Below are 14,274 nucleotides of genomic sequence, written 5' to 3' on the forward strand. Positions count from 1 at the left end.
AGATTTCTATCTACAAACGCAATCTGTACATTTAAGACATTGCAATTACTGGTACAGGTATTTTTAAGAATCTTGGAAATCAGACGATTATCTAATTGTACATTATCTATAAACACAAGCTGTGTACTAAAGATATTCATTGGAAAACACTTGTAATTACTAATTAACATATTCATATATTACATAACTTTATAATTTATTATGTTTTTATTACATGTGTTTATCTTCCAATATGATAAAGTTTGGTTAAGAAAATTTCATTAAAAAAAGTTATTTTCTTTTTATTATAGTTGAGATTAATTAAAAGCAACGTTATTGTAAAAAAAACACAAATGTTTTGGTTCCGAATTGTCCGATTTTGTATCGAACTTTCTTTTGACCCGTACCGAAATTTCTGACTGCTGTAGTATCTTGTATCTTTAGGTCAGGGGTTAAATTGATGTTCATATAAATACGGATTCAATGAAGCCGAATTATTTACCTTCAAGTGAATAATTTGTCATCAATATTTCTTACTTTTATTTCAAAAAGTTGATGCATACTGGCTGCTTAAAGTGAATTACTTTTTTCACTATTTCACTTCCATTAATGATTGAACAAAAACATATTCATATAACTTCAATTTAACCCCTGACCTTAAGATGGATAACGCATGCATTTTGCGTGTTCGGTTATCTAACGGAAAAGAAGTTCAACATTGAAAGTGAAACCATACTTTAGATTTCTATATATCTCGCTAATGTTCCTATAATGTTCCTCTGTCATTAAAGTGAGAGGGTTAAGGCCTAAAGAACTAGGTTTAATCCACCATTTTCTACATTTGAAAATGCCTGTACCAAGTCAGGAATATGACAGTTCTTTTCCTTTCGTTTTTGATACGTTTTGTTATTGGATTTTGCCATGTGATTATGGACTTTCCGAATTGATTTTCCTCTAAGTTCAGTATTTTTGTGATTTTACTTTTTAATTATATTCGTAAATTATCAAAGTAAAATCTATTAAAGATATAACGATTTGTTTCCATGTGGCTGACAGAAAGTCAGAAGAAAATGTCTTTTACTCTTTCATTATAATAACATTTATACAGGTTACTGTTAATTTAAAGTGCAATTTTATATTGACCTTTAAATTCAATAATTTTTAATGGTTCTGTTTTCTAAAGTTGTAAGTCATTCTGAAAATTGAGGAAAATTAAACTATTTGTTTGTTTATATTTCAAACTGTATTTTTTGTATTTAGAGTGCCTTTAGGCACAGTTTCGAAAAGCTGACCAGTAAAATCTAAAATGAATGATTTTATTTATTTAGAAATCGATAAACTATTTACATTTTTTATACAGCTGTACACATAGTAGTATGTGTGTGTTTGTACAAAGCATGAACAATTTCACGTTCTGGCTTTGTATAAATAAAAGCAACATTAGTATACCGCTGTTCAATACTCGATAGAAAAAAACAAATCCGGGTTACAAACTAAAACTAAGGGAAACGCATGAAATATAGAGAACATCGAAATAATATTAAAATGTAGCACACAGAGAAAAGAACTAAGCATTAGACCAAATCCGACGAGAATAATAAATAAAACATCAAAACTAATTAACATGAAATGATTAATTTGAGATAGAAATATACCGTGATACGCGTACGTCGTATAATAATGTGAATTCACACTCAAATATAAGAGGAAACAATAAGTTATATAATAAAGTCAATTGAAAGGTTTTATTGAGCATTGATAGTTGATAGGATTAACATTAACATTTTCAACATTTAACTACATATAAAAAAGAAGACAACTATCCACAAGAGACTAAAATGACACAGACATTAACAACTATAGGTCACCGTACGGCCTTCAACAACGAACAAAGCCCATACCGCATAGTCAGCTATAAAAGGCCCCGATATGATAATGTAAAACAATTCAAACGAGAAAACTAACGGCCTTATTTACATTAGAAAATGAACGAAAAAAACAATATGTAACACATCAAAAAACGACAACCACTGAATTACAGGCTCCTGACTTGGGACAGGCACATACATAAATAATGTGGCGGGGTTAAACATGTTAGCGGGATCCAAACCCTTCCCCTAACTTGTGACGGTTGTATAACAGTACAACATAAGAACGAACTATAAAAATCAGTTGAAAAAGACTGAACTCATCAGATGGACAAAGATACAAGTGGACGTGGCCGGGTACTTATACATTCCGACAACAAAAGACACTAGGATTAGATATGAGCGTACTGGCAGTTATCTGAAAGCTAGTTCAAAGCCATTAACAACTAATAAAAAATCATGCATTTAAAACTAAACTACTAGTATCAATCCGTACAAATCCAACATCCAATGGATTTAGTGTAAAGATGTTATAAACAGTCAGCGAAACACATGACATTGTGCAATGCCATGTTACAGGTATCGACAGATTGTAGATCCATGGATGTGAACCTGTATGTAACAAACAAGTAATATTTAGTAAGCTTTCAATTTACTGATAACAAAATCAATATTTCTACCGATAAAAACAATATTCAATGATCTTATTACAGTCTTGAGTTGGTAACCTTTAGAATAAGGTTATTTAAAGGAGCGATAAGTTTACAAGGATCATTTCTACATTTCCGGGCACGGTTAACAACATTTCCGTAAAAATGAGGATGTGCTATCCCGTATGAAATAAGTTTTCTACAGGTACAACCTAATTCAAAACAAAATCTTTATATTTATGGAAAAATTTAGTAAAGGTTTTAAGTAATTTATGGTAACGATATCCCTGGTTTAATAATTTACCAGTAATACATATATTGCAATCGTTAAAATAAAAAACATCACAACAGACACGGACATAGCTAACAAAAGAGGGACGAAAGATACTAAAGGGACAGTCAAACTCGTAAATCTAAAACAAACTGACAACGCCATGGCTAAAAATGAAAAAGACAAACAGAAAAACAATAGTACACATGACACAACATAGAAAACTAAAGAATAAACAACACGAACCCCACCAAAAACTAGGGGTGATCTCAGGTGCACCGGAAGGGTAAGCAGATCCTGCTCCACATGCGGCACCCGTCGTGTTGCTTATGTGATTACAAATCCGGTAAATATTCTAATTCGGTAGGTCAAATTCATGAAAGGGGTAACGACGTACGGAACATATCCGATATCATTTGTGAAACGGTTATTCCATAACGGCCAACCAACTCGTGATGGCGTCCGTAAAATTTACGAAGGGATGATTTCAACTTCACCATTTGGAACTCTTGGTTTAATAGCTTCCTTGTGAGCAGTAACCCTCTATCAAGAAAATCATGATAGGAAATGCAAGCACGGGAATATCGTATCAATTGGGAGATATATACCCCGTATGCAGGTGCTGCTGGAATATAGCTACTTAGAAATGGAAAGTTCACAATTGGAAAGCTGAAATCATCTCTTTTGTCGTAAAGTGTTGTCTTCAACCGACCCTCATTGTCAATTTCTAGATGTAACAAGCTGTGAAATAATTGGGCGTCGTCACTTCCATTCCAATGTCGAGCGGGTGGTTGGAAACCTTTAAATCTATGTTGTACGAATTATTCGGCAAATTAAATGTTCAAAATTGACAATTAGCACTGCTGTCATTAGGGAATTGTCATTAAGTACCTACAGAACAACAATTATTTCTAGTTTATCCTGCACAATGACGATCAATAAGACGTTTGATGAACGTAAATAGTGCAGGGATACAGGCGATCCTCTATATCTGGTAAATGACGTCATAAAGGCGCGCATAATTGACGAGTTTTTTTCCGGTGACGGATGAACTCGAAAGTGATCTATCGAAAGACAATAGTGTACAAGTGTTTCAACAATGCAAGTACTAGACGAACTCGGTCTCAAAATAAAATTTAAAACTATAGAATGCCAATTTTACTGGAGATATTAAACCATAGTGTTTCAACAATGTTTAATTTATCAACGTAGGTTATCAGTCATATCAGTACTAAATTCAATTTCAATGATAAAGGCATTTTGAAATGATTTTAGCATTTCCAATCGGTTTACCTTTAGTGATGGCAATGGTTATGACGATACCTGTCGTAATGATGATGATGGAAATGCTAGAAACCACTACAACTGGTGTCACTGTTGCTCTAAGCACTGGTCGTTTTAGCTCTGATCCTCTAAGCACTGTTTTCCTTAGCACTGTATCACCAACATCAGCTAGTACAACTTTAACCGTCACTCTGACTTTCACTATTTAAATCCAAAATGATAAATAAATGGATGTTTTTGATTATGTTTCAGCGATGTTGTTTTTACCTTGTTATAAAATGGGGGATTTGGCGTGCCATAAATCATGGTTCCTCCCACCATTTTTTCCTTAAATGCCCTGTACCAAGTCAGCATGGTGGTACATGTAATTCGTTTCTGTGTGTTGGCGTTTGTATTTTGTTGCACTTCGGTGTACCTGTTGTTCTTTTGTTTAACTCTAATAGTTGATGTGTTTCCCTCGGTTTTGATTTGTACCCTGGATTTTTTTTTCAATCGTTTTATGACTTTTGAACACCGGTACAATACTCTTGTCTTTTATTTATGATTCCAATGTTTCGTGAGATAGTATTGTCTTTTCAACATATTACATATTTCAGATATAGAGTAGATAAGTTATATTTTAAAAGCCTATTCCGAAGGAAAAAAAGAGAGTTTACAAATCAGGCGTTTTATTCCATTACACATGTTCAAGTCCTTTTTCGAAGAGAAATGCCAAAATACGGTTTACGCACGTCTACGCAAAATAAAATTATAAGTTTTGTGAACAAAAAAAAACAACAACATTTTTTCAGTCACATTATAATGTAACAGTTCTAATTATAATTCATCCTCAACAAAAGTACATGTAGTTAGTAAACAAAGTAAAAATATGTCCGATCTGTCTATTTTTGGACATCAAAATACTATACGCTCAATCAAAAGTCAATTTCGTGTACCTCACACAATTGTTAAGCACCTTTAAAGAATTAATGAATCTTCACATCATAGTGATGATGAACTGTGGACCATTACAATATTTTATCCTGAAGTTAGGTGTCATATCATACAGATACCGCCCAACAGATATCGCGCCCAAGTTCCGATCACTGCCAGTCTTCGTTTTTGTATTGCTGTTGAGTATGAACCTGCCTGACCTCAGCATGTGTTTTGCAGTTGCATTCGAATGACGTTTGTGAATTATAGATAAATTTATGTTTGTTTTCAAGTTTTTCTTTAGAGCAATATGAATTATACCCATTTTCTGCCAACAGACAAATATTAACAGCCGGATTAATATAAAAAAGAAGATGCAGTATGATTGCCAATGAGACAACTCTCCACAAAAGACCAAAATGACACAAACATTTAAAACTTAACGGCCTTCAACAATGAGCAAAGCTCATACCGCATAGTCAGCTATAAAAGGCCCCGATAAAACTATTTTCTACGGCGCCAATCATGGAGTGAAACAATTGAATATGTACATGTGTAGCACACATAAACAATCTGGCAACACTGTCAATTTCATCATGTTCAGTGAATGTCGTGTTTGGTTGAAAATATTGAAGCGTAGGACAAAATACACACTTTGTATTCGAACGGACAATGTTTTGTTATTTATTATTACTGTTGAAATTAGTCTCTATGATATAATAAATAATTATTTACTTTTAGCGGTGTATTATTGTTGACCATACGAGAAAATTCTTTTCTACGAACCCGTCTGCAGTTGAATTTGGGATTTTAATATTACTACGCGGGCCTCAAAGGATTCTAAATCGAAAATAAATGTAAATTGAGCCTGATGTTCATATGATGAAATCCTAATCTTTCAGTCAGTTTAATTGAAGTCTGGAGCTGGCATGTCAGTTAACTGCTAGTAGTATTTTGTTATTTATGTATTATTGCAATTTTGTTTATTTTCTTTGGTAACATCTTCTGACATCAGACTCAGACTTCTCTTGAACTGAAATTTAATGTGCGTATTGTAATGCGTTTACTTTTCTACATTGGCTAGAGGTATAGGGGGAGAGTTGAGATCTCACAAACATGTTAAACCCCGCCGCATTTTTGCGCCTGTCCAAAGTCAGGAGCCTCTGGCCTTTGTAAGTCTTGTATTATTTTAATTTTAGTTTCTTGTGTACAATTTGGAAATTAGTATGGCGTTCATTATCACTGAACTAGTATATATTTGTTTAAGGGCCAGCTAAAGGACGCCTCCGGGTGCGGGAATTTCTCGCTACATTGAAGACCTGTTGGTTACCTTCTGCTGTTTTTTTTTTATGGTTGGGTTGTTGTCTCTTTGACACATTCCCCATTTCCATTCTCAATTATAACATTTGTGAGTTTTGCTTTTTTTCCAAACAAACATAATTTACAAAACTAATCGCAGAATAAAGAAAATAACTGTTTATGAGCTGCATTTGTACTCTGCTCGAAACAGGTGTAATAGCTCGCTTAGGCTCACAGTACACCTGTTTCTCTGCCTCGTACAAATACAGCTGATTTTTAAAGACACTTAATAGTTATTGTCTATAACAATGATCTTACATTGTACCTCTGGTGTAAATTACGATTTGATTGGATAAGCACCCTCACACGATGACACGATAATAAGTCGTCATTTCTAATTAACTCAACGTATGGTTCGCTCTCGACATCTACGAATATATATAAGTTGCACTTTATAAATACAACTGTTTTTCAAACGTTACCATATATAATATTCATAGATACTTAATTTTGTTTATGTACTGGTTTCCAGTTATGATCTCTATGTTTCATCTCATAGAGATATAACTTGGGATTGTTTCAATTTATGCATATCAGTCATATTGAAATCATGATATTGAAATTCTTAAGTCAGGGTAGGAATAGTACATAATTTTATTGTTAGTTAAAACTCTTAGATGTTCGGGGCATATAAACATTGCAAATATGCCGCACAGTCCTATATTTTGAGAAATGGAAAAAAGAGAAGTGCATATGAGCTTTCCATTCTAGGATATTTTTTTCATATAAATCTTCATAGGAAAAATGGTACATGTAGTTTTAGCCGTAAAAGGAGTTTCAATGAGAAATTGCATTGTAGATATTTACATAAATGCAATCTAAAGGGTCGGTAAACTCCGTATAGCCTCAACCACTATGACGTTTCCTAACCATTTAAAAATTCGCTAGGGTCAGTACCACACCATTTCACTTATAATAGTTACTTTTCAATCAGCAGCTGGCCTTGTTAAGGAACTAATTATAATCTACAATTTCGTCGTTCTATTACTATCTAGTTGTACTAGATCTATTTTTGATTTGCATATGTACATATCAATTAATATACATATTTAAAAACCGAGGAATTTTAAAGGGGGACATAATGAAAGCATTAACGATAAATTTTATTGTGACCTACAGAGTGAGACTTATAACCGAGTTTGTACTTACAAGAGCAACAAGACGAACATAGTACCGCATTGCAATATACAAATACTGTAAAATAACACTGAGTTATCTTACTTAGTACACAAAATAGGAAAAATCTTCATACTTTACTATATTTTTTTTTATATTTGACACACAAATGAAACATTCTTCTTTAAGCAAGTATAAAAAGAATTATGAAATCGTAAGTTCTTATATCAACCTGTTGTTTTACTTATATTTGGCTTACAAGACGACCTTCGGGTTTATCAAAACTGCATCCCCAATTTCACAAATATTATTACGTTCACACCTCACAACTTTATACTACAGACTCCTCACAATTAAACAAGAGCAGCAAATGAATATGCACCCGATTTTCATGCATCTCAATTTCCCCCTTTCCCCATTGCATGATAAGAGGGTTTCAAAAGGGCATATTTTCGAAGTGGGACCGCTGAAGTTGGAAAATCCGATGCAACTCATTGCGATTCAACAGTAACAGTGTATTCAACTGGTTCGTTTTATTCTATTAGAATGTATAAAATATAGTCAAAGAAGACAAAGAGCACAACCATCACAACCTTTACACAGAATTCAAGCAGAGGCACTAACAATCAATCAGTCATTTATAAGTTAGCCCCAGCGATGACCATGGTCTCATTTGCTATTTTTTCAATCGTTATTTAAACCCTTGCCAAAGTGGAGCATTCATTTGGCCGTGTGGTTTATACAGTACGCAGCCACATTCAGTCAGGATAAAAATGTAAAGTCAGATGCTTCGTTTTGAAAGAGCTCTTAGCTTACTGCCCATAAGGAAGCCTAGCTACAACTCTTTGAGTGGTCAATAGATGTCATATTGCAAAGAAAAGATTATTTCCTTGTTCAATGTTTCACAATGACCCATTGTTTATTGTTCAAAAGTGTACGGCGACTGAATTTTTTTACTTTCATGGTATTTGTTCTCATTTGAATAGGTGTCTCATTTACAATCATACCACTATGTTAACACTTAGTCACAGTCATAAGAAACCTCAAATTAAAAACAAATATGCATATGTTTTTTTATAACTAAATGGATAGTTTTCATTATACAACTTATGTACAAATACTTTTTTCTAAGGAAAATTCTTTAATTTTTCCCCATTTTGAAGAAGTTTACTTATTTTAATTGCTTCTGCCGACATATTTTTCGTATGTATAGTGACCTGAGCGAAACCCTCCTCGTAAAAATCCGGTTAGCGTAATACGCATGGATCTTTCATTAAAATAAACAAGTACCTGATTGTACATGTTAATAACGTGCTCAATGTCCATGCTTTTTGTTATTTGTTCACTATATTAAGGTGACAATCGGTAAACTTCGGCTTCAAAACATGGCATCTAATGAGCAGCCATTTTTGTTAAATCATAATAGACAGAGAAAAAAAAATTGACGATTATACGATATACTTGCGTAAAAAATGAGAAATCGTGCACAGAGGCCTAAGTTTATGATATATACATGCATTGGTTCAAGAATTTGATACACATTATTGTTCACCACTCACTCGTTTTATATGACATAATAATCCAACAAATACGATCCACATTGATCTGTGTCCACCCTTGTATTGAAAGTACGTTATGAGTGAGTAATGTTCCGAAGTTTCAAAAATCACTTTAAAAAAATGTGTTTGCTTACGTAGTTTTCAGGATTCTTCTAAAACAAATTGTTTTTCGCCAAATGTTTCATAAGATGCTTTCTACAGAAATAGAATATTAGTACATGCTTTACGTACAAAATTAAGTGTACGCATATTAAAGTAACTAATTAGACATAATTACACTATTCTTTAAATTTGAATCAAAACATTTTAGATCGAATGAAAAAGGTCTGTATTTCTATGTAAATAAGATTTATAGTCTCATATTTTATTCTAAACGATTTTATATCTATATATTATATTTTTCAAGAACCGAAATGGAAATTTTAAGACTGGTGATTTAAGCCTCAGTCACACTGTCACGTTTCGACAGCTAGGTTTTAGTACGTGTAGAAATGCTACGTTTCATGGCATTTTTTTTGTCATTTTTAACGGTCCGTACGTTTAACTAGGTTTACGCCACGTTTTGATACGTTCTTCTACGTATTGTTTCGTTTTGTTACGATTTGCTAGGTTTTTTTATAACTACAAGGAGTACGTTCTACTAGGTTTTAATACGCTTCAGTACGTATAAACTACGTTTTACTACGGTTTACTACGTTTCACTACGTATTACTAGGGTTTAGTACGTTTCTAAATCGGTTCAAGTACGCTTTTGCACGATTTCCTACGATTTAGCAAATTTATTGCACGCAGTATCACGTGTCACTACGCTGTGATCACTTATCATGAAACGGCATCATTATTCAATAAAATTTAGAAAGGACAGAGATGCAAAGAGGGAGCAGAGTAACTAAAACAAATCTGGAGACATTAATAGAGGTACACTTTATAATTATTAATACATCTGTCATTGTAATTAAATTATTTTGTATTCCCATTTTATGGTCTAAAAATTTAGATTTTTTGTACTCAAAAGAAAGATTTTATTGTTTTTTCTTTCAGATAAGATTTTTGTTGAGTGGATACATGAATCATGAAAAAACATTTAAAGCTTTGGTTAGAACATTGTCAATGCTTTCCCTTTCATAATAATTGCTCTTTTGAAATATTCTACGTTGCACATTGTCCGTTTTAAATCCAATTTTCCTCTTACCGGTATTTGATTTATCTTTTAGTGTGTTTCAAACCAGACCGTTCTGATGAGGACCAGAGGCAGAGGAAGGGGTCGTCGTGGGCGTGGCAGAGGCCGCATAGTTAGTGTGGCGCCTGAGACTGAAACAACTAATACACAAGAAACAAATGAACAAACACAAACTAGTGATACTGAACAGCCAGCTAATACCAATAAAGAGAAGCGCAAAAGAAGCAAGCCATTAGAAATACCACAAGAAAAGCAGGATGAGGTGGCAGATTGGTATAGAGAAAACGAACCTCTATACAACAAAGGTACATGTATTTATTTGCTATAATTTAAAATATTAATACGGAGAATAAATGTCAAAAGATGTCAACCCCACCAGTAGACATAGATAAACTTACAGCATGGTCTTTATATTTAAAAATCAATGTGACCGATTTTTTTCTTCTCTTTCAGCTCATTATCAGTACAAAGATACTGCTCTCAAAAATACACGATGGCAAGCAAAAGCTAATGAGCTAGGGGTAGAGGATTGGAAGACTCTCAGGACATGGGTTGAGTCAATGAGATCTCAGCTCGGAAGACTGACACGAGAAGGCAATAAATCTGGTTCAGGCAGAAAAAATGATACTCAAAGAGACAAATGGATCAAAGAAAAATTTGGCTTCTTGGGTCCACATATTGCCAGAATAGAAACCAGAGGAGGAATAAACGTGTGCAATACAGTTTTCTATTACTTAATATTTCAGTTCACTTTTTTTTTACCTTTTATTGTTATTTCCTTTGTTGAATTCCCGTACCTTTTTTCTTTTTCTAAATGATACTTAATGTTCTGATTATACGAAATTCATTTTACAGCTGTTTCATTGCAAACGTTTGACTTTATCTCGATATATCTTGTACGAATACATAAATAATGTTCCGATTATGTCTGAATATTTCAGCTGAAAGAGAAACTCAAGGCAAAATACGGAACAGATGCTTGAGTCGATTCTCCCAGTGAACATGAGGACGAAGAGGAAAGTCAAGAAGACGATGAAAGAAGGTCAGTAACCATTTACTTCTTTGTATAATTAGTTAAATTGAAACTATATCTTCACATCAGGACTTATTATAATGTTTTGGTCCGTCCGTCCGTCCGTCCATCACACTTACATTTGTAAATACTTTTCAGTTAAAAGTAATTGTATCGGATTGATTGTGCTTCCGGCATTTCTTGTTTTCTTGTTATGAGATAGGGTGTCAAGCCAGTCATGGTCGTTTAAAACCCACCGTAGTAGTAGAGATAGGGTGTCTTTTTGTATTGTTTAGAACAAAAAATACAACTTTCATCGTTTTTTCTCCTTTAGATCGCAATGTAATCTTGAGGAGACGTCCAGCACAATAGATATTCCCTCTCCTATAGTTACAACAAAAACGAAAAAGAAATACCAGAAGATGCAATCTCCAGTTGAAAAAGACATCCAGGAAGCAATAAAACAGTCTTCTGAATTACGGAAACAAGTGCAGACTAAGCTGGCTAGTCACGCGGACATGACACCCGAAAGGCAGAACTGGGGACATTGGATGGTCAGCATTCTTCCAGGTATTGACGACATATTGTTTTTGAAAGAAACGGTGTCTTCACATCTCAATTCATCCAACAGCTGTGCATAAAAACCAAACTCAGATCTTCAATCTATCCAATCCCTTACCCATACCGTGCGCACTCTGCGATCTATTCGTTTATGTCTGTGTCTGTTTAACAACATTTTCAATTTCAAAATATGATTGTGTATCAATAATCCATAATTTGTCATTTCCATCCGTTGTCTGTCCATCTTCCTGTAAGACTGACAAACTATTTTAGCAAATGGCGAGAAATATAGATACACGTGGTTTGATTATACGTAGAAGAAGGTAATCATGCGTAGTAATACGCATCGATACGTAATAATGCCTAGAATAACGTGATGAAACCTATTAATGCGTACCATGAAGCGTAATATACCGTACAAAAACCTAATGCAACGTGGCAGATACGTACTTAAACGTAATAACACCTAGTGATTATAATCAAATACGTTTTAGAACGTATCAGGTACGTTTCTAATACGCATTTCTACGTTCCTTCTACGTTTTACTGCGCTTTTCTACGTTAGTACTACGTTTTCATTTTTAGTCACGTTTGTATTGTGCAGACCAATACAAACGGTACCGATCACGTATCAATCTACGCATAACTACGTATATAGCCGTTTAAAGTACGGATCGATACGATTCACTACGGATATTGCCGTATCGCTACGTTTTGAAAACGTAGCAAAACGGGATAGCCGAAACGTGACAGTGTGACTGAGGCTTAAACATCTTGGTTAAAAGACTACCTAAGCCATATACGTAATAACACTTTTTCAGACCATGGTTATTAAAAATAATTGCTCTTTTCAGAACAAAAGAATAAATAAAATATAGTTTATTAGCGTACATGTACGTGCATCTAATATAAATAATCATTCAGTGCAATGCACGTGTCAATGATTGGTAATATGCTATGACGGATACATACATATGTAAAGATAATTATATCTATCAATAAGTATTATATCTCTGATTACCATTCTGTGCATCTATTTATAACGCATCCTATTGTTTATGAACAGACAATTCGTAATTGTGTGTGTGTACAAAATGGCACAGAATGCAATCACAATTTGTGAGATTTGTACTCAAGCGCCAGGAAGCTGGGTATGTGTTGAATGTGAACAAACATTTTGTCATAACTGTAAATCGATGCATCTTAGGATGAAACAATCCCGTGCTCACACGTTTAATGAACAAGGACCAAGACATAGCATACAAAACGTGTGTAGTTCACATAGTTTGGAATATATTTACTTTTGTGAGAATTGCAATACATTAGCGTGCAATACATGTATTGTTAAGAAGCACAAGGGTCACGAAATGGCTACAATTTCCGATGCCTCTCTAGAAAAGAAACGTGAAATTTCTGATATAATCGCCTTTTATTTAGAGAATATTAAAAATCAACAAAGGGTTGGAGATACTGTTAAAGAAAAATTGGCAAGTCTTAAATCGGAAAGTGATAGAATTGCAGACGGCATCATTAATCGATGTAGCATGCTTCATTCCAAAATAGACAAGGTAAGAGATTCAATGATAAACGACATTGGAAAAGTGTTCAATAAGGAACAAATAAAAGGGAATATGTATATTGATAAAATAAGAAGCATGGATGATTCGATGAAAGACGTATGTCAAAAGTTTGATCAGATTGTGAAAGAGAAAGACAATATAGGTTTGCTTATGTTTTCACAAACTTTTCAGGACGATCACGAAGCCATCGGTCATAACATACCAGAGAAGCCAAATATTTCAAGAATCAAATATTATGAAGAAACCACTGATGAAAATTGGATTAATTTGACTATTCAAAACTTATTCGGAACTTTAGAAATTACAAGTGAAACGTCTATCGAATCTAAGCCTGGTGGTGACTGTAAGCAACAATAACGAATATTGCCCTTATTTGTATATACATGTACTAGTATAGATTTTAAGTATGGTTTGATGATTAAAGGTTTTATATTTTGATTATTCTTTGTCGTAATTGGCCACCTATCGTTACGTTCCTGACTTTTCTGCTTGGCCTGGTGATGTTTAGCTCGTGGTGTAAAGCAGACAGACAGTTGAAGTAAATATGGCTAAGTAGTGTCTTTTTGGTGTTGGGATGTATAAGTACCCGTCCTCGCACTCTAGGTTTTGTTATATGCACTTTTTTTGTACCCATCTGATGAGTTAATAGATATAAGATTATGTGGTATGAGTGGTAATGAGCATGATGAAACAACTCTCCATCCAAGCCTTTTCTAGCTAGTTGAACTGTTACACTCAATGTCCTAGGTTTGGTAGGGTTAGCGCATTCAACGAGTTTAACCGCATCATATTCTGAATGTGCCTGTCCCGAATCAGCCTACAATTCTCTGGTTGGCGTTTGTTGTTGTGTAACATATTCGGTTTTCGTTTATTATTTTGTACATAAATTAAGCCGTTAGTTTTCCCTTTTAAATTGTTCTTCATTTGTGATTTTGGTCATTTT

The 14,274-nt window shown here is 33.9% G+C and overlaps 1 protein-coding gene across 1 annotated transcript; it reads left to right on the forward strand.

The window, feature by feature from the left end:
* The first annotated feature begins 12,816 nt into the window (after nt 1-12,816).
* Nucleotides 12,817-13,767, forward strand: LOC134693632 (transcription intermediary factor 1-beta-like). Its single transcript, XM_063554472.1, has 2 exons — nt 12,817-13,319; nt 13,503-13,767. Exons 1-2 carry the CDS (start codon nt 12,846-12,848, stop codon nt 13,686-13,688), a joined length of 660 nt encoding a protein of 219 aa, XP_063410542.1. The 5' UTR covers nt 12,817-12,845; the 3' UTR covers nt 13,689-13,767.
* The last annotated feature ends 507 nt before the right edge of the window (nt 13,768-14,274 follow it).

This window comes from Mytilus trossulus, chromosome 12 (genome assembly GCF_036588685.1).
Source record: "Mytilus trossulus isolate FHL-02 chromosome 12, PNRI_Mtr1.1.1.hap1, whole genome shotgun sequence".
Lineage (NCBI taxonomy): Eukaryota > Metazoa > Mollusca > Bivalvia > Mytilida > Mytilidae > Mytilus > Mytilus trossulus.

What these genes read in the sequence shown, in the direction of transcription:
- LOC134693632 (XM_063554472.1), top strand. Translation starts at nt 12,846, where the DNA reads ATGGCACAGAATGCAATCACAATTTGTGAGATTTGTACTCAAGCGCCA. An exon ending in TTCATTCCAAAATAGACAAG is followed by an intron (nt 13,320 to 13,502) that starts GTAAGAGATTCA and finishes CAAACTTTTCAG; the next exon opens with GACGATCACGAAGCCATCGG.